General features: G+C 37.2%; 1 protein-coding gene across 2 annotated transcripts in view; it reads left to right on the top strand.

Moving 5' to 3' along the window:
• Nucleotides 1-24,034, top strand: part of XRCC4 (X-ray repair cross complementing 4) — a 281,359-nt gene that overhangs the window by 24,851 nt on the left and 232,474 nt on the right. Inside the window, exons 2-3 of one of the 2 annotated variants that reach the window (XM_012505143.2) lie at nucleotides 3,598-3,746; nucleotides 9,757-9,932. In XM_012505143.2, coding sequence (XP_012360597.1) covers nucleotides 3,608-3,746; nucleotides 9,757-9,932 — 315 coding nt within the window. In that variant the 5' untranslated portion in view covers nucleotides 3,598-3,607. Of the gene's footprint in view, nucleotides 1-3,597; nucleotides 3,747-9,756; nucleotides 9,933-24,034 lie in introns of those variants that run through there. The other variant, NM_001280092.1, reaches the window with a different exon arrangement.

Here is a 24,034-nt window from a genome sequence, read left to right on the forward strand (position 1 = left end):
AAATCAATTTTACAGTATCAGGTGTTACAGTATTAGAACAAATAGAGGTATTTGCTTGAACTAAGTAATATGTGTCATTTTACAGTCTGATAAATTTGAAGTCAATCTGGGCAAGATTCTAGAGTGATTTACCAGAAAAATTGCTTTTGGATTAAAAGGAAAAGAACCTATCATTGTTATAAATAAGAGTAGGATCACTAATTAACAGTTTTAATTTCTTTTTTATTGTTGTTGTTCTTTTAAATAGCATTGATACGCTGGTAGAGTAGATAGATTTTGCCAAGGATTCTCCTTACATTCTTGTGACTTGGAAATATAAGTGGTGTTCCCACGTAGTGTTGATGATTGATGTCCACTTGAGGGTGTTTCTAATGGCAGACTATACAGGTCTATGCCTGAGCTTGTCTTGTTCAACATTTTATGTGCATGACTTGAATACTTAGAAGAAGAAGTTTATCAGATTTCTAGATGACAAGGTCAGAGAGATAATAAACGTGTTGGGTCACAGGAACAGAATCACTATTCAATGTAACCTTAACAAGCCAATATAAAACATAAAGTTGAACCTCAGCAAACACATCAGACAACATCAACAAAAATTACAAAGGATAGAGTAAAAGTGACTTAGTAATAACATACGTAGAAAAACAACTAAACAAGGTTTAGTTGATATTAAACTCAAATAGGAATTTTTGGAATGATGTAGCTGCCAAAAACATAACAAAGTACCCTCAACACAACCCCTATCACTCTCACTATCACTAAAAACAATAATTAAAACTGAATGTGGTATTTCCTTGGAATTATAGAAGTGCACTATTTAGGATGAAGTAATAGTTTTTGTCTATTTTTTAATTGTTTATAGAACAACTAGACTACCAGTTGGGACTCAGTGAACTATACTTTGAGTGGCAGAGATTAACTGTAGAGAATTTTGTGGAGATTAATCAACCTAGTGAGGGTATCAGAAATCATCTTATAAGAACTGTTTTGACTGCAAGCATATAGTCTTAAGAAGAGGCCTGTCGTGCGTAAGAGGATTTGTACTTAATCTGTATGGACCCTACTGGTATTACTAGGAAAAATGGGTAGAATTCATGGGTGACAGATTTGAAATAATTTTAAATAAATCCAAGGACAAGTATTTGTGGAAAGCCTTCTTTGGGACAGGCATAGACTTTTCAAATCCTTGGCAGACATATCCAGAAGTCAGCAATAGGGCATAGGAGATCAGAGTTGGAAACTTTTTTCTTGTAACTTGATCCAGAATCAGAACTGGCTATTTTGTTTCCCACACATCTCATATGATTGCAGAATATAAGCTTGGTTAACTACCATTTGATGGGAGACTGGAAATAAAAGTCTTGGTTTTGTTTTAGAGTAGTCTTAAAACAACAGCTCCTTATCTGGCAATGCTGTCACATGGCAGAAGCTCCCTAAGCATACCTCTTTCGTGGTCCAACGCTGTTTCTTTACCTGGTAACTTTAGAAGTCTGGTTTTCCTTAACTTCAGATCTACTAGACTTCCACATTCCTATTGACAAGCAAAGTGCTGTGCTAAGAAGAGCAGGTGGTGGATTTGAGTCCTTGCACCACCACTTAGTGTGTGATCTTGAGTATTAAACTTTACCTCTGTTTTTTTATTCATACAGTAAGGATCGTGTTAGTTGCTATATTCATAGGGTTCCAGTAAAGATAGAGCTGATATATATATATGTCAACATATTTCCATTAATGATAGTACTTAATGGATTATTATTTAGTCACTAAGAATGCTAGGTGTAAAACTCTGTGCCACCATGAAAAAAGCTATTTATAAGATTTATTTAAACATGAGTGTCTGTGGATAAAGACAGAGGGAAATGTTCAGATAATCATTGTTTTGGGAAGGGCAAGATGAGGTTTTTAAAATTTGTATATTATGTGGATGTCTGTTTGTTCAAGTAATGAAGTTCTTGTGCAGTTGCAAAGTACTTAACAAATGGATGATGATGATGATCTTAGATCTGACTCCCTTCTAACTCTTCCAGTATTACATTGTGTACCCCTAATTCTTATTTTCTTCTTTATTGTATGAAGTAAAAAACTGGCTAACATGAAAACCATGGAAAATATTTGCAAGAATATGCAGTAATCAGAATTCTCATACATCAATTGTAAACTGGTACAACCCTTTTAGAAAAATATTTGCTGTGTAGTACCAAAACTGAATATATCCATATCCTCTGATCCAACAATTGTACTCTTAGGTATATACTCAACAGAAATGCATATGTATTTGCTAGAGTGTTTCTGGCAGCACTATTTGTAATAGTCAAAATCTAGAAAGTACCCAGATGCCTACCACTAGTAGAATGGATAAATAACCTGTCTTGTACTCATATAATAGATACTACTATACTGCCCTGAAAATCATCTGTCACTGTAACACATAGTGTGGATGAATCTTTCAAACATAATGTTGAGCAAAAGAAGCCAGACACAAAATAGAACATGCTGTATGATTATATTTACATAAAGTACAGAAATATTCAAAGCCCTCATCTCTGTTAGAAGATAGGATAGTGGTTATTTGGAGAGGCCAGAGGCTGGAGAGGAGGGAGTGTGAGAATGGATTTTGGGGTAGTAATGTTCTGCTTCTTGATCTAGGTACTACTTACAGGGATTTGTTCAATTGTAAAACTCACTGAGTTGTACTTTTGTACTTTTGATATATGTACTTTTCTGTCTATATATAATACTTAAATACAAAACTTAAAGAATGCAGAAACATTTATTGGCCTCAGGCTGTGATAATCTGATGCAACTCATCTATATTACAGAGTGCCCCTGTCTCAGTGGATAGGGTGTTTCAGTCACTAAGCCTGGGCATCTCTGTCTTAGACAAGGCATGACTGGATACTGCCAGCTGTTGGGTTCTGAGATTTTTTTTTCCCCCATTGAATTATGCTTATTCAACTTTTTCATTCCATGCGGTGTCTCCAGACAGAGACTAAGATACTTGGTCAATTTTATCCTTTCTAATTACTGTAATATTTCAGTAGTGAGATCAGTTCCAGGTCATTCTCACATGTTCTTGCAACCATTTCTTTTGTGGTAGAAAAAGAGCCTATTGAATCTGGGGGAAAAGAAGTGGTAAAATTTACTCTGCATATTGTTGAGATGATAATTTTTTGTTTTTTTTTTAGTAGAGACGGGGTTTCACCATGTTGGCCAGACTGGTCTTGAACTCCTGACCTCAGGCAGTCTGCCTGTCTTGGCCTCCCAAAGTGCTGGGATTACCGGTGTGAGCCACCGTGCCCAGCCGAGATGATAATTTTTATCTTCATTACTTGGACAAATCATTTTCCATTTATGGTCCTTGGCTTTTCTCATCTGTAAAAATTGTGAATTAATATTGAAGAAAACTATGAATTTACTGAATGTATTATTTACTGAATTTAATGGTTGAATCTAATGGTTGAACCTATTTTTAGTTTTTTAGTTTTGCTTATTTTCTTATTTCCTTTGTGTTTGTGTAGCTGAGAGGCCAGTATAGAAAACATTATTTGAGTTACAGTTTCTTTTAAAAATATTAATTGTATTCTCCCGTTACAGGTATTAAGAAATGGAGAGAAAAATAAGTAGAATCCATCTTGCTTCTGAACCCAATATAACTCATTTTCTACAAATATCTTGGGAGAAAACACTGGAATCTGGTTTTGTTATTACACTTACTGATGGTCATTCAGCATGGACTGGGACAGGTAATATTAAAAACAAAGTTTTTAAAAGTAAAATTTAAGTGTGCTATTCTTCAGTCCTCAGGGATACTTTTCCAATAGATATTGGGTAAAACTGATATTAATTTTACTTGCTATTGCTGTCAAATTTATATACAGGTTTGTAATATTTAATGCCACTTTCTATATTAATAGTAATAGAAAAACAAACATGTGTCCTAGAAAATTCTGGTTACCATTTGAATCTTAGTAACTTGGATTTGTTCAGAGTTTTAAAATGATCTCTTTATAGAAAATATAAATAGTACTTTCTAAATATATCTTTTCTCAGGACCCCAGGGAAGAAGTCTGGGGCAGAGGAAGGAGATTGGTTAGGTAAATGGGTATGTGTTGCCTTGGGCAATAGGGTAGTGGTGGGTTATTTATTTATTTATTTTCCCCAATGAACATGTATTACATTTGTAACAAAACAGGACCAGAGCCTAAAAATTTGTAATGCAAGGTTCGCACCCACATTTAGGATCTTGGCTGTGATTTTAGGAAATAGATTTTTTTTAACTCTTTGGTGATAATATTTTAAAAATGCTAATGACCCTCAAATCATGTATGGAACATGGTGGATATAAAGTAAAAATATTTAGCCTTATATTTTCCTTATATACGAAGTTTTAATACTCTTCTAAAGTATCTTATTGAAAGATTTAAAGAACTATTTTTATAATTATGCAAAAGTCTTTTCTAGAGTTATGTTGTGAATAATGTTTTCTGTAAGATAATTTCTATGTGTTAATTTACATACTATTTATATCTTCAATTAACTTTAGAAATATTTCTCTAGAATTTGTTACCATGATTATTATATCGTCTTTAAAATTACAATACATTGTAAAATTTTGTTTCTTTCTTGAGCATTATGAATTATGTTATACAACACAGTCAAATTGAATTTATACTTACAGAGTTTCAAAAAAAATTGTCTTTTTTGACACAGAACAGGTAATGTTGATGTAGGGATTCCTGTAAAATAAAGAATTTTCAGGGGTAATATTTGCAGTACTTATTATGATATCTATTTAAGCTACACATTTCTCTGTAAGAGAAATCAGAAATCAGGTTGGTTGTTGCAGTTCAAGAGTAGAAGATTTGTCAGCTTAGTTTTATGTATGCCAGAGAGATTATATCCAGAAGACAATATTTCTTGTTTTAGGGTGAAGGGTGTATAAGGCCAAAGACAAGGGCAATAGATTAATGCTGGTCATCTGAGTGAGAAGAGCAGTTCTAACAACACAGCTTGGAAGCAAGTCCTAGGGGAAGTGGTTGCTTGTATGTAAGGAATACTGTATTTATAACTTTAGATATTTCTAATTGGCAAATGGCATATTCTGTATACTAAGTTATTGTCAGACAGATGACCTTAAGATGTTTCAGGAGCCTTAATTATCAAAGGAAGAAGCTGAATTCTAATCTAGTCCATAAGCCTCATTCACCAAGTTACAAATCAATGATAATATATTATTTGAAATTTTTTAATCATCAAGTATTGGGGGGAAAAAGGACACTCCATTAACTCTTATCTCTTTAATTTAACCAGAAATGTAAGTTAACCTTACATTTATGGAACATTTCGTTTATATCATACAATTGTGCTGGCATCATTCTTAATAATATTAACACGAATTATCATTTCACTAGATGGTACTGATCTGTACTAAGGGTAAGAGACACATTTGGTTTGTCAACACTCTATGCAATTATCTAAACCAGTACCTATGAAATACATTCTCAATGAATACTTTTTTGATTGAAAGAATGAAAGGATGTCTCAAATGTATAAAACTGGTCTGCGAAAAAAGAAAATAAATTGTTCATTTTAGAGTTAGCATGTTTTTGAATGAAAACTCCAGTTTTACATTTACTTATTGTTGACATTTGTCATAACTGCAGTATATTCTACCATTTATTTTTTAGCTAATGGAATTTAGTGTGACAAAAATGTGATATCAAACTTATGTATTCTCTGGTGGATTGTTACCATTTTGGCTTCCTGTACCAAACAAGCTTTAAAACAGAAAATTTTATAGTGCACTATGTGGTCATTTTATTTTCAAAAATATCTAATAATGTTTAAATGTCTCATGTGTTTTATGCCTTCATTCATTTCTGTTTTCTTGTTTACATATCAGGGACAAAATAGGAAATCAAATAATAGAACACTGTGCCCATGTTTAGTTAAGTCTTATTCCGTAAATGTGATCTGGTACTTTACGTGTAGACAATAACATCACTAAGGACATTGAAATAATTAAATAATTGAAACATGGAAATGGATTTCCTTCCTATACCTCATCCTGTTTTTTTTTTTTGTTCAACATTTTGATTGCTGCAACCTTCAATTTGGACAATTTTTTTTCTCTTTTCATTTGAGCGAAATTAAAAGGATGTAAGTTTCCTTTTAATCTCCCCCACACTAAACTCACTGATTTCCATTAGCAATGTTTTATCTAATGAATGTTTTTGAGGTCCAATTATCTAATTATCATGTGGTCTATCATCACATGATCACAAAAAATATTACAGGGGGTTATATCACAGGCTTAAGTCACAAAGTGGGTTAATGATCGATGACTCTGACTTTCATAAGAATTCCTATTGGCAGTAGGAAACTTATATCACCCATCTCTGGAGTAGTTTGAAGTTTATTAAAGAGTAAATTAAACCTTACTAATTGTTTTATTATCCACTAATTAGATCCACTTATAATTATCTTGAGTGTAAATATTTTTTGACCTATGTGGAAATAGTGACAGAACTCAGTGGAAAGAGGATTTTAATAAATCAAGCAGTGAAATGGGTTTATGATGCAATACCAACTAGAATCCTAATGGTATGATAAGACTGTATGTCTTCTGAGCTCCAGTACAAGCTTAGGATGTGTGCAGGCTTTTGGCTAGTTATATGTAGGTATCTGAAGGAAAAAAATCTTCTTTCATCACTTACATCTTCATCTACCTATAAACACTGCAAAAGTGATGCTTTTCCGTGTTATTTCAAGTCTCAGTCTGACTCCTACCAGTCTGAGAATGGTTCCTTGTTTTTTGGTCATGTTGGCCTGCTCATGTTTTATGCCTTATTATGTGGTTCAGTTGCATTCTTGCTGAATTTTATTATTTCCATTGCCTTTATTCTTGGTCACTGAAGTTTTAGAGCATCGCATGCTTACAGCTATACTTTTTCCAGATGTTCTTGGCACAGAATTCAAAACTGGTGACCAGGTTGGTTTTTCAGGATTGAAGCCCTATGTAGGCAGTCAGATTTCCACGTTTACTTTTATAGGAATTTTTCAGTACATTTTTGAACAAATACCTGTTTTACATAATTAATTTCCTTTCATATGTTTTTTTCTCCTTCAAAAATTAAACATTCCATAATAATCAGCACAGTATTTATTGGGAGAGGAAAATAAGAGGATATCTAGGATGATAACTGACAAGATATCTAAAATGTTGTCTAAGATATTAGCACTTGAATTTGAGCTCCATAGGCTAGCATTTTTGGAATGAATGAATGATTACATATTTTCAGACAGGTATCTTTTCATTTTAATGAAATTTAGAATACTTTTAACTAGATGCTTTTTAAATAGATGTTCTCTATTTTCTTTTGTGTTTTCTTCAAGTTTTTCTATGGCTGCATTAAAGATGGCACCTACAAATTTATTTCCTATTTCTCTGTGAAATAACTGTTCTTCTTAGGTATTGGTGAGTTAAAGTTAGGTAGTTACTTTTTAACATAATGCAAACACAAAATATGAAATTATTCCTTAAATAGGAAGCATTTATCTTCTTACTTTTTTTTTTTTAGAAGAGCTGCTAGGGCATTTGAAAGATCAATAGGTTTGATAGTGATGATCATATTAAATGTGTCCGCTTCTAATAGAGAAAATGTGAAAGTGTTTTAGAAGCTGTTAATATATGAATATAAGCTATTTTTATTCTTACCTCCTTTCAAAGGTTGTGTGAAGTATGAGAATCATATTTTATTATCAAAACTTGTTACCAAAAATTGATCATATAAAATATATTGGTACCTTGCAAGACTCCCTTTTTCATTAACTGTTATGGCTCTTCCAGACCCTTGATAGCATAGAGACCAAAGGTGTGAAAATGTGTCTTCCATTTTAGGGATTCTTGAATCATGATTTCCTTATATTCTGTAATATTTTATACTAATGTTGTTTTTCAAAATTATGGATGGAAATAATTTATCCAATGTTTCATGTCTCTGCTTCACCTCAAAATAAAACATCCAGAGAGGTATGAGTATTAATCCCAGCTTCACCAGTTACCTATTACATCACCCTAGACCATTACTTGATCTCTGTGAGCCTCAGTTTTCTCTTTTGCAAAATGAAAATAATATGTTTTTTATTTTTTTATAAGGAATTAAAATAGATGAGTGTAATGCATAAGTATGAAATTATATAACCATATGGGACTTTTATCATTACTGTGATAGCCTAAATTAACACAGGAAACCATCCAACCACACACACATTCCAACAAATACGAGATTGAATCTTGTAATTTTAAAAACAAACAAATATGCAGATCCATTGCCACTTTTGAGTGTAAGAAAGGGAAAACCTCAGACACCATGTTTGAAGAGGTATTTCAAAACCAAAGTAATTGATGGGAATTAAAGCTTACTTGTAGATTCATGGAATATCTGAACTAGATATACTTCTAGATGACAGTGAGTGTAATGTTTGAGTTTGGTGGAATGTTGAAGCTTCAGACCTCTTAGGGAATTGGAGTTGAGCTCTCAGTATAAAGAAAGGAACCTGGAAAATATATGCTGTTAATAAAATAATCTTTTAAAAAAACTACTACTCTCTGTCCGGAGGATGCAGCATAAAAATAGAACAATCCCTAAGGACTATGAGTGAATAAAAGTCTCAAGAAAAATCCGAACCCTAAACCTGTGTTATGTGTGGATGGGAGGTTTAAAATGGAACACTTTGCCTCAAGTGTAAAAATCAAGGTGAGAAATTAACTTTCAAAACTAGTCCCAAACTGATGAAACTTGTAATGACCCCCAGAAAGGCAAACCAGCAACCTTCATTTAAGATCACTTCTTCCCAGAGCACTTGCCACTTTGGCTAGAGGCGAGCTGTACTACTCAAATGTTACAAAGCATGAAAGGAAAACAAGTAAAACAAGAATTTTTCCACAGATAGAAGAAACATAATTTATACCCCAGGAGCCACATACAAATACAGAAGTGAAAGAGATCTTAAAATACGTTTATTTAAATATTTAAAAGAAGGGTAGGATAAGAACAGGATATAATGACAAAGGAACAAAGATAATATCTAGAGTTGAAAATATAATTATTGAAACAAAAATCTCAATGATAGATAAAACATCAGCTTTAAAAATACCTAGATAAGAGAATTGGAAGTGATTTCTAGTATAGTATGTGTTGCAGAGGAGATGCTCGGTACATTTTAGTTTCCTTCCCATTTTTTCCTTATCATCTCCTTTCATCCATATTTTCTGTTGTTGGCACATGATATGAGAATAGTGAGCTCCACTTTTGCTTTTATTTTACTCTGCCCATATGAGTGAGAAACACAGTATAGGCTATTGAATCTTTGATGCAAGGAAGAAAGATGTTATAAAATACTGAGCTTATTATTCATTATAGGAAATTATCTGGCTTTGACCTAAGAGCAGTTACACAAAGTGGGGGTTTCTGTAATAATTTACAATGCATTTCATCTGAGGACAGAGAAAGAATGTCAAGGGTTTAATGTATTTCACATGAGATGTGAGTCTAAATTAATGCATTTCTCAAAAATTGCTAGTTCAGTAAAAAGGAATAATTTGATTTAAAAATGTGTAGCATAGGGATTGATTTTACTTGTTTAAATTTCTGTTACATGTGATAAATTAGTACTAACAGATAAACTAATATTTTCTCATGTGTAGTCATTTAGTTTTCATTTTAAAACTTTTGTTAATATTTCCCATAGTTTCTGAATCAGAGATTTCCCAAGAAGCTGATGACATGGCAATGGAAAAAGGGAAATATGTTGGTGAACTGAGAAAAGCATTGTTGTCAGGAGCAGGACCAGCTGATGTATACACGTTTAATTTTTCTAAAGAGTCTTGTTATTTCTTCTTTGAGAAAAACCTGAAAGATGTCTCAGTAAGTAAAACTTTCCAAAATGTTTCATAGTAAAATGTCAGAGCACTTATTGAGGAATTATATTTAAATTTAAGTAACTACTATATTATTCCCAGAACACCTCAGAAGCAAAAGCTTGAAAAGTACTTGGTTTCCGAATTGGAAGAATCCTTCAAAGCTAAAGTCATTAAATAGATTAATGAATCATGAAAAATAATTATTGGAAAATGTATTTAGTTTTTAATGCTTGAAAAATTTTAAAGTATTACAGAGTTAATTATACAAAAGAGTAATCTTGAAAAAGGTGAGATCAGAAGTTTTAGGCCACTGTGACAGGTCTTATTGAAATAAGTTTTGTGAAATATTGATTTTAAGAAATAAAATAATATATCTTTGAATATAGAATACTTATGACTTATTTTCTACTTTACTAGAGTATATTTGAAATTTAAAAATACATAGTAAGGATTAAGGATACTTTATATTGTCAGATTTAAAAATATTAAAATAGAAATAACTTGAAGCCTAAGCTTTGCAGACAAGAGTATCTGCCACTTACTCTGCTCAGTTCCTGCACGAATTCAGATCAAGGCAGGTGGTTTATTTATTAAAGTCTTGCACTAATTATTTGTATATTTTATCTAAGTTTAATAGATACTGAATTTGTTTTTTTAACCAGTGGTTTTCAGTCATATATGAGATCTATCATTTCTGAAGGAGAGGGAAGGAAATGTTTGCTACATTAAGTTAACAGACATCTATTGAGAATTTGTTTTAGTGCTCAGCTGAGTTTAGGAAATTCTTTTAAAACAACCTTTTAAATTCAGAATAATTAAAGAGATTTTATTAATTAGAGAAACATTTGTAGAAACAAATGGAATCATTATAAATATATATTATCGTGTAGGGAATAATACAGAGAAACTAGCCTTAGTAATTTATATTTAAAATAAACATACTTTTTCTAAGTAGCTGCCAATTTATATAACTTTCAATATGCTGAATTTCTTTTTTTTTTTTTAAGTTCTTTTTTTTTTTTTATTATTATACTTTAGGTTTTAGGGTACATGTGCACAATGTGCAGGTTTGTTACATATGTATCCATGTGCCATGTTGATTTCCTGCACCCATTAACTCGTCATTTAGCATTAGGTATATCTCCAAATGCTGTCCCTTCCCCCTCCCCCCAACCCCACAACAGTCCCTGGAGTGTGATGTTCCCCTTCCTGTGTCCATGAGTTCTCATTGTTCAATTCCCACCTATGAGTGAGAACATGCGGTGTTTGGTTTTTTGTCCTTGCGATAGTTTACTGAGAATGATGTTTTCCAGTTTCATCCATGTCCCTACAAAGGACAAGAACTCATCATTTTTTATGGCTGCATAGTATTCCATGGTGTATATATGCCACATTTTCTTAATCCAGTCTATCATTGTTGGACATTTGGGTTGGTTCCAAGTCTTTGCTATTGTAAATAGTGCCGCAGTAAACATACGTGTGCATGTGTCTTTATAGCAGCATGATTTATAGTCCTTTGGGTATATACCCAGTAATGGGATGGCTGGGTCAAATGGTATTTCTAGTTCGAGATCCCTGAGGAATCGCCACACTGACTTCCACAATGGTTGAACTAGTTTACAGTGCCACCAACAGTGTAAAAGTGTTCCTATTTCTCCACATCCTCTCCAGCACCTGTTGTTTCCTGATTTTTTAATGATGGCCATTCTAACTGGTGTGAGATGGTATCTCACTGCGGTTTTGATTTGCATTTCTCTGATGGCCAGTGATGATGAGCATTTCTTCATGTGTTTTTTGGCTGCATAAATGTCTTCTTTTGAGAAGTGTCTGTTCATGTCCTTTGCCCACTTTTTGATGGGGTTGTTTGTTTTTTTTCTTGTAAATTTGTTTGAGTTCATTGTAGATTCTGGATATTAGCTCTTTGTCAGAAGAGTAGGTTGCAAAAATTTTCTCCCATTCTGTAGGTTGCCTGTTCACTCTGATGGTAGTTTCTTTTGCTGTGCAGAAGCTCTTTAGTTTAATTAGATCCCATTTGTCAATTTTGGCTTTTGTTGCCATTGCTTTTGGTGTTTTAGACATGAAGTCCTTGCCCACGCCTATGTCCTGAATGGTATTGCCTAGGTTTTCTTGTAGGATTTTAATGGTTTTAGGTCTAACATTTAAGTCTTTAATCCATCTTGAATTAATTTTTGTATAAAGTGTAAGGAAGGGATCCAGTTTCAGCTTTCTACATATGGCTAGCCAGTTTTCCCAGCACCATTTATTAAATAGGGAGTCCTTTCCCCATTTCTTGTTTTTGTCGGGTTTGTCAAAGATCAGATAGTTGTAGATCTACGGCATCATTTCTGAGGGCTCTGTTCTGTTCCATTGATCTATGTCTCTGTTGTGGTACCAGTACCATGCTGTTTTGGTTACTGTAGCCTTGTAGTATAGTTTGAAGTCAGGTAGCGTGATGCCTCCAGCTTTGTTCTTTTGGCTTAGGATTGACTTGGCGATGCGGGCTCTTTTTTGGTTCCATATGAACTTTAAAGTAGTTTTTTCCAATTGTGTGAAGAAAGTCATTGGTAGCTTGATGGGGATGGCATTGAATCTATAAATTACCTTGGGCAGTATGGCCATTTTCACGATATTGATTCTTCCAACCCATGAGCATGGAATGTTCTTCCATTTGTTTGTATCCTCTTTTATTTCATTGAGCAGTGGTTTGTAGTTCTCCTTGAAGAGGTCCTTCGCATCCCTTGTAGGTTGGATTCCTAGGTATTTGATTCTCTTTGAAGCAATTGTGAATGGGAGTTCACTCATGATTTGGCTCTCTGTTTGTCTGTGATTGGTGTACAAGAATGCTTGTGATTTTTGTACATTGATTTTGTATCCTGAGACTTTGCTGAAGTTGCTAATCAGCTTAAGGAGATTTTGGGCTGAGACAGTGGGGTTTTCTAGATATACAATCATGTCATCTGCAAACAGGGACAGTTTGACTTCCTCTTTTCCTAATTGAATACCCTTTATTTCCTTCTCCTGCCTGATTGTGCTGGCCAGAACTTCCAGCACTATGTTGAATAGGAGTGGTGAGAGAGGGCATCCCTGTCTTGTGCCAGTTTTCAGAGGGAATGCTTCCAGTTTTTGCCCATTCAGTATGATATTGGCTGTGGGTTTGTCATAGATAGCTCTTATTATTTTGAGATACATCCCATCAATACCTAATTTATTGAGAGTTTTTAGCATGAAGGTTGTTGAATTTTGTCAAAGGCCTTTTCTGCATCTATTGAGATAATCATGTGGTTTTTGTCTTTGGTTCTGTTTATATGCTGTTCTGTTTTTATGGCATCTATTTGATTCTTCTCTCTTTTCTTCTTTATTAGTCTTGCTAGCGGTCTATCAATTTTGTTGATCTTTTCAAAAAACCAGCTCCTGGATTCATTAATTTTTTGAAGGGTTTTTTGTGTCTCTATTTCCTTCAGTTCTGCTCTGATTTTAGTTATTTCTAGCCTTCTGCTAGCTTTTGAATGTGTTTGCTCTTGCTTTTCTAGTTCTTTTAATTGTGATGTTAGGGTGTCGATTTTGGATCTTTCCTGCTTTCTCTTGTGGGCATTTAGTGCTATAAATTTCCCTCTACACACTGCTTTGAACGTGTCCCAGAGATTCTGGTATGTTGTATCTTTGTTCTCGTTGGTTTCAAAGAACATCTTTATTTCTGCCTTGATTTCATTATGTAGCCAATAGTCATTCAGGAGCAGGTTGTTCAGTTTCCATGTAGTTGAGCGGTTTTGAGTGAGTTTCTTAATCCTGAGTTCTAGTTTGATTGCACTGTGGTCTGAGAGACAGTTTGTTAAAATTTCTGTTCTTTTACATTTGCTGAGGAGAGCTTTACTTCCAACTATGTGGTCAATTGTGGAATAGGTGTGGTGTGGTGCTGAAAAAAATGTATATTCTGTTGATTTGGGGTGGAGAGTTCTGTAGATGTCTATTAGGTCCACTTTGTACAGAGCTGAGTTCAATTCCTGGATATCCTTGTTAACTTTCTGTCTCGTTGATCTGTCTAATGTTGACAGTGGGGTGTTAAAATCTCCCATTATTATTGTGTGGGAGTTTAAGTTCCTTTGTAGGTCACTCAGGACTTGCTTTATGAATCTAGGTGCTCCTGTGTTGTCTGCATATATATTTAGGATAGTTAGCTTTTCTTGTTGAATTGATCCCTTTACCATTATGTAATGGCCTTCTTTGTCTCTTTTGATCTTTGTTGGTTTAAAGTCTATTTTATCAGAGACTAGGATTGCAATCCCTGTCTTGTTTTGTTTTCCATTTGCTTGATAGATCTTCCTCCATCCCTTTATTTTGAGTCTATGTGTGTCTCTGCATGTGAGATGGGTTTCCTGAATACAGCACACTGATGGGTCTTGATTCCTTATCCAGTTTGCCAGTCTGTGTCTTTTAATTGGAGCATTTAGCCCATTTACATTTAAAGTTAATATTGTTATGTGTGAATTTGATCCTGTCATTATGATGTTAGTTGGTTATTTTGCTCGTTAGTTGATGCAGTTTCTTCCTAGCCTCGATGGTCTTTACAATTTGGCATGTTTTTGCCGTGGCTGGTACTGGTTGTTCCTTTCCATGTTTAGTGCTTCCTTCAGGAGCTCTTTTAGGGCAGGCCTGGTGGTGACAAAATCACTCAGCGTTTGCTTGTCTGTGAAGTATTTTATTTCTCCTTCACTTACGAAGCTTAGTTTGGCTGGATATGAAATTCTGGGTTGAAAATTCTTTTCTTTAAGAATGTTGAATATTGGCCCCCAGTCTCTTCTGGCTTGTAGAGTTTCTGCCGAGAGATCAGCTGTTAGTCTGATGGGCTTCCCTTTGTGGGTAACCCGACCTTTCTCTCTGGCTGCCCTTAACATTTTTTCCTTCATTTCAACTTTGGTGAATCTGACAATTATGTGTCTTGGAGTTGCTCTTCTTGAGGAGTATCTTTGTGGCGTTCTCTGTATTTCCTGAATCTGAATGTTGGCCTGCCTTGCTAGATTGGGGAAGTTCTCCTGGATAATATCTTGCAGAGTGTTTTCCAACTTGGTTCCATTCTCCCCGTCATTTTCAGGTACACCAATCAGATGTAGGTTTGGTCTTTTCACATAGTCCCAAATTTCTTGGAGGCTTTGTTCATTTCTTTTCATTCTTTTTTCTCTAAACTTCCCTTCTCACTTCATTTCATTCATTTCATCTTCCATCAGCGATACCCTTTCTTCCAGTTGATCGCATCTGCTACTGAGGCTTCTGCAATCTTTGCGTAGTTCTCGAAACTTGGCTTTCAGCTCCATCAGCTCCTTTAAGCCCTTCTCTCCATTGGTTATTCTAGTTATCCATTCTTCTAATTTTTTTTCAAAGTTTTTAACTTCTTTGCTATTGTTTTGAATTTCCTCCTGTAGCTCAGAGTAGTTTGATCATCTGAAGCCTTCTTCTCTCAACTCGTCAAAGTCATCCTCCATCCAGCTTTGTTCGTTGCTGGTGAGGAACTGCGTTCCTTTGGAGGAGGAGAGGTGCTCTGCTTTTTAAAGTTTCTAGTTTTTCTGCTCTGTTTTTTCCCCATCTTTGTGGTTTTATCTACTTTTGGTCTTTGATGATGGTGATGTCCAGATGGGTTTTTGGTGTGGATGTCCTTTCTGTTTGTTAGTTTTCCTTCTACCAGACAGGACCCTCAGCTGCAGGTCTGTTGGAGTTTACTAGAGGTCCCTCCAGACCCTGTTTGGCTGGGTGTCAGCAGCGGTGGCTGCAGAACAGTGGATTTTCGTGAGACCACAAATTCAGCTGTCTGATAGTTCCTCTGGAAGTTTTGTCTCAGAGGAGTACCTGGCCAAGTGAGGTGTCAGTCTGTCCCTACTGGGGGAGTGCCTCCCAGTTAGGCTGCTCGGGCGTGAGGGACCCACTTTAGGAGGCAGTCTGTCCGTTCTCAGATCTCCAGCTGTGTGCTGGGAGAATGACTACTCTCTTCAAAGCTGTCAGTCAGACAGGGACATTTAAGTCTGTGGAGGTTCTTGCTGACTTTTTGTTTGTCTGTGCCCTGCCCCCAGAGGTGGAGCCTACAGAGGCAGGCAGGCCTCCTTGAGCTGTGGTGGGCTCCACCCAGTTTGAGCTTCCAGGCTGCTTTGTTTACCTAAGCAAGCCTGGGCAATGGCGGGCGCCCCACCCCCAGCCTCACTGCCGCCTTGCAGTTTGATCTCAGACTGCTGTGCTAGCAATCAGTGAGACTCCGTGGGCATAGGACCCTCCGAGCCAGGTGCGGGACACAATCTCCTAGTGTGCCGTTTTCCAGGCCCGTTGGTAAAGCGCAGTATTAGGGTGGGACTGACCCGATTTTCCAGGTGCCGTCTGTTACCCCTTTCTTTGACTAGGAAAGGGAACTCCCTGACCCCTTGCGCTTTCCGAGTGAGGCAATGCCTCGCCCTGCTTGGGCTCGCGCACAGTGCGCTTCACCGACTGTCCTGCCCCCACTGTTTGGCACCCCCTAGTGAGATGAAACCAGTACCTCAAACAGAAATGCAGAAATCACCCGTCTTCTGTGTCGCTCAGGCTGGGAGCTGTAGACCGGAGCTGTTCCTATTCGGCCATCTTGGCTCCACCCCGCCGAATTTCTTAAAATGGTAATTTAAAATAGTTTCAGTAAGAAGGTTGGAACTAGCTACTACAATTTTGTTATTTATCGTAAGTGTTCTTTCCTGTGGCCCAAGCTCAATCAGATGATATTATATATTACAGAAGTGCAGACTCTTCTAATATTTTGAAGCAGATCATTGCCAAATTGGGATTAATGCCATTTCCCATTCACTAAACATTTGCATGTAACAACTAGCCTTATTTTGTGCAGCCATTTTCTAGTTTTTATTTTTATTTTTATTTTTATTTTTTTTGAGATGGAGTCTCGCTCTGTCGCCCAGGCTGGAGTGCAGTGGCGCAATCTCTGCTCACTGCAACCTCCGCCTCCCAGGTTCACGCCATTCTCCTGCCTCAGCCTCTCCGAGTAGCTGGGATTACAGGTGCCCGCCACCACGCCCAGCTAATTTTTTTGTATTTTTAGTAGAGACGGGTTTCACCATGGTCTCGATCTCCTGACCTCATGATCCGCCCGTCTTGGCCTCCCAAAGTGCTGGGATTACAAGCGTGAGCCACCGCACCCGTCCCCATTTTCTAGTTTTTATCTGTTTCACACATATTGATACATAATAAATTCCAAATTAGTGAGGTATATTTTGGAAGGCTGAAAGGCTTTGAAATTTTTGACATGCTAAAAGACGGGGCTTGGTACAGTTGGCATGTATATTAATCTGTTCTCACACTGCTAATAAAGACATACCCAAGGCTGGGTAATTTATAAAGGAAAAAGACTTAATTGACTCACAGTTCCACATGGTTGGGGAGGCCTCACAATCATGGTGGAAAGCAAAAGAGGAGCAAAGTCACATCTTACATGGTGGCAGGCAAGAGAACATGTGCAGGGGAACTCCCCTTTATAAAATCATTAGATCTCATAAGACTTACTCACTATCATGAGAACAACACAGGAAGGACGCCCCGTTCAGGATTCAGTTACCTCCCACTGGGTCCCTCTCATAACACTTGGGAATTATGAGAACTACAATTGAAGATTAGATTTGGGTGGAGACACAGCCTAACCATATCATTCCACCCATCCCCTCCCAAATCTCATGTCCTCACATTTCAAAACCAATCATTCCTTCCCAATAGTCCCCCAGAGTCTTAACTCATTTCATCATTAACTCAGAAGTCCACAGCCCAAAGTTTCATCTGAGACAAGGCAAATTCCTTCGACCTATGAGCTTGTAAAATCATAAACAAGTTAGTTACTTCCCAGATACAATGAGGGTACAGGCATTGGGTAAACATACCCATTTCAAATGGGAGAAATTGGCCAAAACAAAGAGGCTACAGGTGCCATGCAAGTTTGAAATCCAGTAGGGCAGTCATGAAACCTTAAAGTTCCAAAATGATCTCCTTTGACTCCATATCTCACATGCAGGTGATGCTAATGTAAAAGGCGGACTTCCATAACCTTGAGCAGCTCCACCCCTGTGGCTTTGCAGGGTACAGCTCCCCTCCTGGCTGTTTTCATGGGCTGGCATAGAGTGTCTGTGGCTTTCCCAGGGGCACAGTGCAAGCTGTTGGTGGATCTACCATTCTGGGGTCTGCAGGAAAGTGAGCCCTCATCTTATAGCTTCACTAGGCAGTGCCCCAGTGGGGACTCTGTACAGGGGCTCCAACCCCACATTTCCCTTCTGTATTGCCCTAGCAGAGGTTCTTCATGAGGGCCCTGCCCCTGCAGCAAACTTCTGCCTGGAGATCCAGACATTTCTTTCTTTTCTTTTTTTTTTTTTTTTTTTTTGAGATGGAGTCTCGCTGTGTCACCCAGGTTGGAGTGCAATGGCGTGATCTCCGCTCACTGCAAGCTCCGCCTACCGGGTTCATGCCATTCTCCTGCCTCAGCCTCCCAAGTAGCTGGGACTATAGGCACCCGCCACCATGCCCGGCTAGTTGTTTGTATTTTTAGTAGAGATGGGTTTTCACCATGTTAGCCAAGATGGTCACGATCTCCTGACCTCGTGATCTGCCTGCCTCGGCCTCCCAAAGTGCTGGGATTACAGGCGTGAGCCACTGCATCCAGCGCAGACATTTCTATACATCATCTGAAATCTAGGCAGAGGTTCCCAAACCTCAATTCTTGGCTTCTGTACACTCGCAGGTTCAACACCATATGGAAGCTTCCAAGACTTGGGACTTGTACCCTCTGAAGCATGGCCTGATCTGTACCTTTGCCCGTTTTAGCGACTGCTGGAGTGACTGGGATGCAAGGAACCAAGTCCCTAGGCTGCACACTGCAGTGGGGGCCTGGACCTGGCCCAGGAAACCATTTTTACCACCTAGGCCTCTGGAGCCTATAATGGGAGGGGCTCCTGTGAACATCTCTGACATGCCTCGGAGACGTTTCCCCCATTGTCTTGGTGATTAACAGTTGGCTCCTTATTACTTATGCAAATTTCTGCAGCAGGGTTGAATTTTTCCCCCAAATATGGGTTTTTCTTTTCTATTGCATCGTCAGGCTGCAAATTTTCCAAACTTTTATGGTCTGCTTCCCGTTGAATGCTTTGCTGCTTAGAAATTTCTTCTGCTAGATTCCCTAAGTCATTTCTCTCAAGTTGAAAGTTCCACAGATCTCTGGGGAAGGGGCAGAATGCCCCCAGTCTCTTTGCCTAGCAAGAGTGACCTTTAGTTCCTAACAAGTTCCTCATGTCCATCTGAGACCACCTAAGCCTGGACTTTGTTGTCTGTATCAGCATTTTGTTCCAAGCCATTCAACAATTCTCTAGGAAATTCCAGACTTTTTCACATCTTCCTGTCTTCTGAGCCCTCAAGTCTCTAGGAAGTTCCAAACTTTCCCACATTTTCCTGTCTTCTTTTGAGCCCTCCAAACTGTTCCAGTCTCTGCCTGTTACCCAGTTCTGAAGTTTCTTTCACATTTTCGGGTACCTTTATAGCAGCACTCCAGTCTACTGGTACCAATTTACTGTATTAGTCTGTTCTCACACTGCTAATAAAGACATACCCAAGGCTGGGTACTTTATAAAGGAAAGAGGTTGAAATGATTCACAGTTCCACATGACTAGGGAGGCCTCATAATCATGGCAGAAAAAGAAGGAGGAACAAAGTTACATCTTACATGGTGGCAGGAAAGAGAGCATGTGCAGGGGAGCTCCCCTTTATAACACCTTTAGATCTCATGAGACTTACTCACTTTCATGAGAACAGCACAGGAAAGACCCACCTGCATGATTCGATTACCTTCCACCATGTTTGTCTTACAACATGTGGGAATTATGGGAGCTACAATTCAAGATGAGATCTAGGCCAGGCACGGTGGCTCATGCCTGTAATCCCAGCACTTTGGGAGGCTGAGATGGGCGGATCACCTGAGGTTGGGAGTTCCAGACCAGCCTGACCAACATGGAGAAACCCCCTCTCTACTAAGAATACAAAATTAGCTGAGCATGGTGGTGCATGCCTGTAATTCCAGCTACTTGGGAGGCTGAGGCAGGAGAATGGCTTGAACCCGGAAGGCGGAGGTTGCGGTGAGCCAGGATCATGGCGTTGAACTCCAGCCTGGGCAACAAGTGTGAAACTCTGTCTCAAAAAACAAACAAACAAACAAAAAAAGATGAGATTTGGGTGGGGACACAGCCAAACCATATCAGCCTGGATGGAGTACTTGCCATGACTGGCAATACATCAGGTTTTACTCCTTCTATGAAGAAAGAGCTTTAAGTCCTCTTGATTCGTGTCTTCTACAGTTGGTTTGGCATATATCGGCATCAAAGACTCATAATAATCCTGAAAGATTTTTGCTTACCACCCTGAAAGTAAACAACTTTATCAGAGCCAGCATCTTGAACTACAGGTAGTACCTTTTCAACAAGTGTTGACAAGAAATGGAAGCAGCCTGAAAGATTACCAGCAATGCAAAAAGTATGCTGGTTCCCCAGAGAATATCTTAAAGCACTACATTGCAGTCTAAATATCTGTCTCCTTATTTATTCATTTATTTATTTGTTTATGAGAAAGAAAAGAATATTCTCAGAACAGCTTGACAAGGAGGAGTTTATTCATGGCTTGGCTTACTTGAGAGATATTTTGGATATTTAAATGAGGTAAAACTTTCAGTGCTATAGTCAGCCTTATGGATGGATGTAGCTGAGAGATCACAAGTTCATTTGGCCAAGGTGTCGTGGTAATCTTTCAGTATTCGGGATGTGCTTCTGTAAACTGATCTCAGAGTGACAATATCTTGTAAATTCATCTGCTGGCAAAAAAAATCTGCAGGCATGGGAAACATGGCAGACAGAATATTTTTTTAAAGCTAATTTTGCTTGGATGACCTAAAAATTGAGAAGGAGTTTGTAATCCTTTTCTTGATGATACAGACATCTGATTGTTGCCAAAAATGACCTTCTAAACTTAGAAGAAAGGAAAAGAATGAACATAAATTCAACTAAAAATGTTGTGAATTCTGTTGTTTCTTAATGTAAGGTTGCTCCTCTGTGACAAAGAGTTGCTCCCAGATGCATACCTCTGGGAGTCAGGGTTTTAGGCATTTATTGCCATCAGTTCAAGAAATTTTGTGTATCTAATTGTGTGTTCACTGTGCAATTTGAACATTTTGAATATCTAACTTATATAAGAATTGTTTGAAATTTACATTTATAACAAATTTTCTTTTTTTTTTCTTAAAAGGAAGTAACCACTATTTTAGTATTCAAAAATACCTGATATTTTGAAAATACTGTCTTATGTTTTGTCTGAGTGAAAGAATTACAAATTTCTTTCTCTCTCTCTCTCTCTTTTTTTTTTTTTTGAGATGGAGCCTTGCTCTGTCACCCAGGCTGGAGTGCAATGGTGCAATCTCAGCTCACTGCAACCTCTGCCTCCCAGGTTCAAGTGATTCTCCTGCCTCAGCCTCCTGAGTAGCTGGGATTACAGGTGCATGTCACCACGCGCAGCTGATTTTTGTATTTTTAGTAGAGACGGGGTTCTGCCATGTGGGCCAGGCTGGTCTCGAACTCCTGACCTCAAGTGATCCGCCTGCCTCGGCCTCCCAAAGTGCTGGGATTATAGGCATGAGCCACTGCGCCCAGCCAGAATTACCAATTTCTAATGTAGTGAAATATTTACAATTTTTAACTTGTTTGTCAATATTTATACTCATGTTTTGGGAGCAGTGGGTCAGCAATTTTCATGAGATTGCTTTTGAGCTTATGCTCCCAAAACTTCCCTTAGGCTTTAATTGGCTTTTCTTTATAGATAACATAGACCCTTTTATTTTAGCTTCATTCTCATTTGAATAAATGTTGGGTGAACAGCTACACACTAATTTCTTTTCTCCATAGAGTGCGAACCCATGTGACCCTTCCTGCCTTAGTGCTCTTCATTTAACAGTAGATTGTTCTGATTGAAAGCATACTATAGTGCCAGCGTTTGGAACTCCTCATCTCTTCAGCACAAGGACTATCACTCACACAAGAGATCATTTGTGTGCTTTGGGTCACTGTTTTCCCTCTGCCTTTGACAATTTATCCTGATTTTGCCATACAGACTTTGTCATGCTAACAATGCATCTTAATAATGTATTCATCTTCCTTTTTTGCTTTCATATCTCACTCTGTTTCTTTAGAAAAATATTCATTTATGAGTCAAAGAAAAACAATTATTTTTGATAAGAATTACCTTGGGCTAGTCATTTAACCTTAATTTCCTCATGATTCTGTTTTTTCATCTGTAAAATTTTTAAGTGATTTCTTAGATTAATTCCAGCTCAGCTAACATATTGTAGAGCTATATATGTATATGTATGTATATATAAACATTTTGGCTATAAGGATATGTCTTTTTAAAAAAATTAATTTTATTTTAAGTTCTGAGATACATGTGCAGGATGTGTAGGTTTGTTACATAGGTAGACGTGTGTCATGCTGGTTTGCTGCACTTATCAAGCCATCACCTAGGTAGTAAGCCCAGCATGCATTAACTATTTTTCCTGGTGCTCTCCCATTGCCTGGACCCCCTGACCAGCCCCAGTATGCATTGTGCCTGTCCCTGTGTTCATGTATTTTCGTTGTTCCCCAGTGAAGGAAGCTATGAGGTTTGAAGAAAAATTAAACATGATTTAATACATATATATATATATGTGTATGTATATATATATCTCCACACACAGACACACACACACACACATATGTATATAGTGAATATCTAAAACACTAGAATTTGCTACAAGTCCCTAGTAGAATTAATGCAAAGTCTAATTCTGTTTCTTTACCCTCATTTCCCCTACTACTTAAATAGCATAGAGGTTTATTTTTCAGTGATATAAAAATCCAAATAGGCAATTCTGGGTTAATATAATGGCTTTATGATATTGGAGACACAGGCTTCTTTGATCATGTTCCCTTGGCTTTTTTTTTTTTTTCTTTAATTAAGACAGGGTCACACTTTTTTGCCTAGTCTGGAGTACAGTGATGTGATCATAGCTCACTGTAACCTCTGACACTTAGGCTCACAAGAACCTCCTACCTCAGTCTCCCAAAGCACTGGATTACAGGCATGAGTCAGTGTGCCCAACAGTCTACTTTGTAATTTTTGACAGGTAGTTTTTATTTCATAGTCTAAGATGACTTGTCTAGTTTTACTATTATGTTCACCTTTGAGGCAGTAGGACCCAGTTAAAGAGACAGGAAATAATATGTGCTTTTTCTTTAAGACAGTCACCCCCAAATTTGGTACATTCCTTTTGCTCACATCCCATTGGCCAGAATGTAGTCACATGGCTTCACCTAGCTGCAAGGGAATCTGTGAAATGTGATCTTCAGCTGTGTCTTGTGCACAGAAGTTTTCATTACTGAGTAAAAACTGGAAGACGGATATCGAGGGTCAGCTAGCAATCTATGCTTTTAACATTCAGGGAAGATTGAAACATCATTCGGAAGGCTTTGCTGTTTTTGTTGCAAGGATATTTGTTTAGTATTTCATTACAAATAAGGGTTTCAGTCATATTTCAATTTAAGAAATGTTACAACATAAAGTAAGGTATGTCCTACTCTGTATCTTACTATATTTTAGAAGTTTTATTTATTTTTTAGTGGAAAATCCATTCTAAGTTTCAGACAGCCTTCCCACCATTATTAATTGACATTTCTCAAATACATGAAAATGAGGTAAAACCAGTTTGCCAAAATAAACATCCAGAGTTCTTTTTAAAAACAGCAGTCCAAAATCCTATGTTATTGCCATGCGTCCCTGTGGTTTGAGGGACTCTGAATTCAAAGGGCTATTTCCAGATGAAATATCAGAATTGTAGCATTTATTGTGTATTCTGCCAAAGATTTTGTCAAAAATAGTAATGACTTTCAGGTCTGTGGGAATATGGGTTGCAGATGTGTTGTTTGAATGCCTGAAAAGGAAATCATAGTATTCTTTATTTTAGTGATAAAAGTATTTGTGTACATGTGCCATTTTGATACTAAACAGTATATAATTTTGTGATCTTTTTGGAATGTG

This window comes from Nomascus leucogenys, chromosome 2 (genome assembly GCF_006542625.1).
Source record: "Nomascus leucogenys isolate Asia chromosome 2, Asia_NLE_v1, whole genome shotgun sequence".
NCBI classification, from domain to species: domain Eukaryota; kingdom Metazoa; phylum Chordata; class Mammalia; order Primates; family Hylobatidae; genus Nomascus; species Nomascus leucogenys.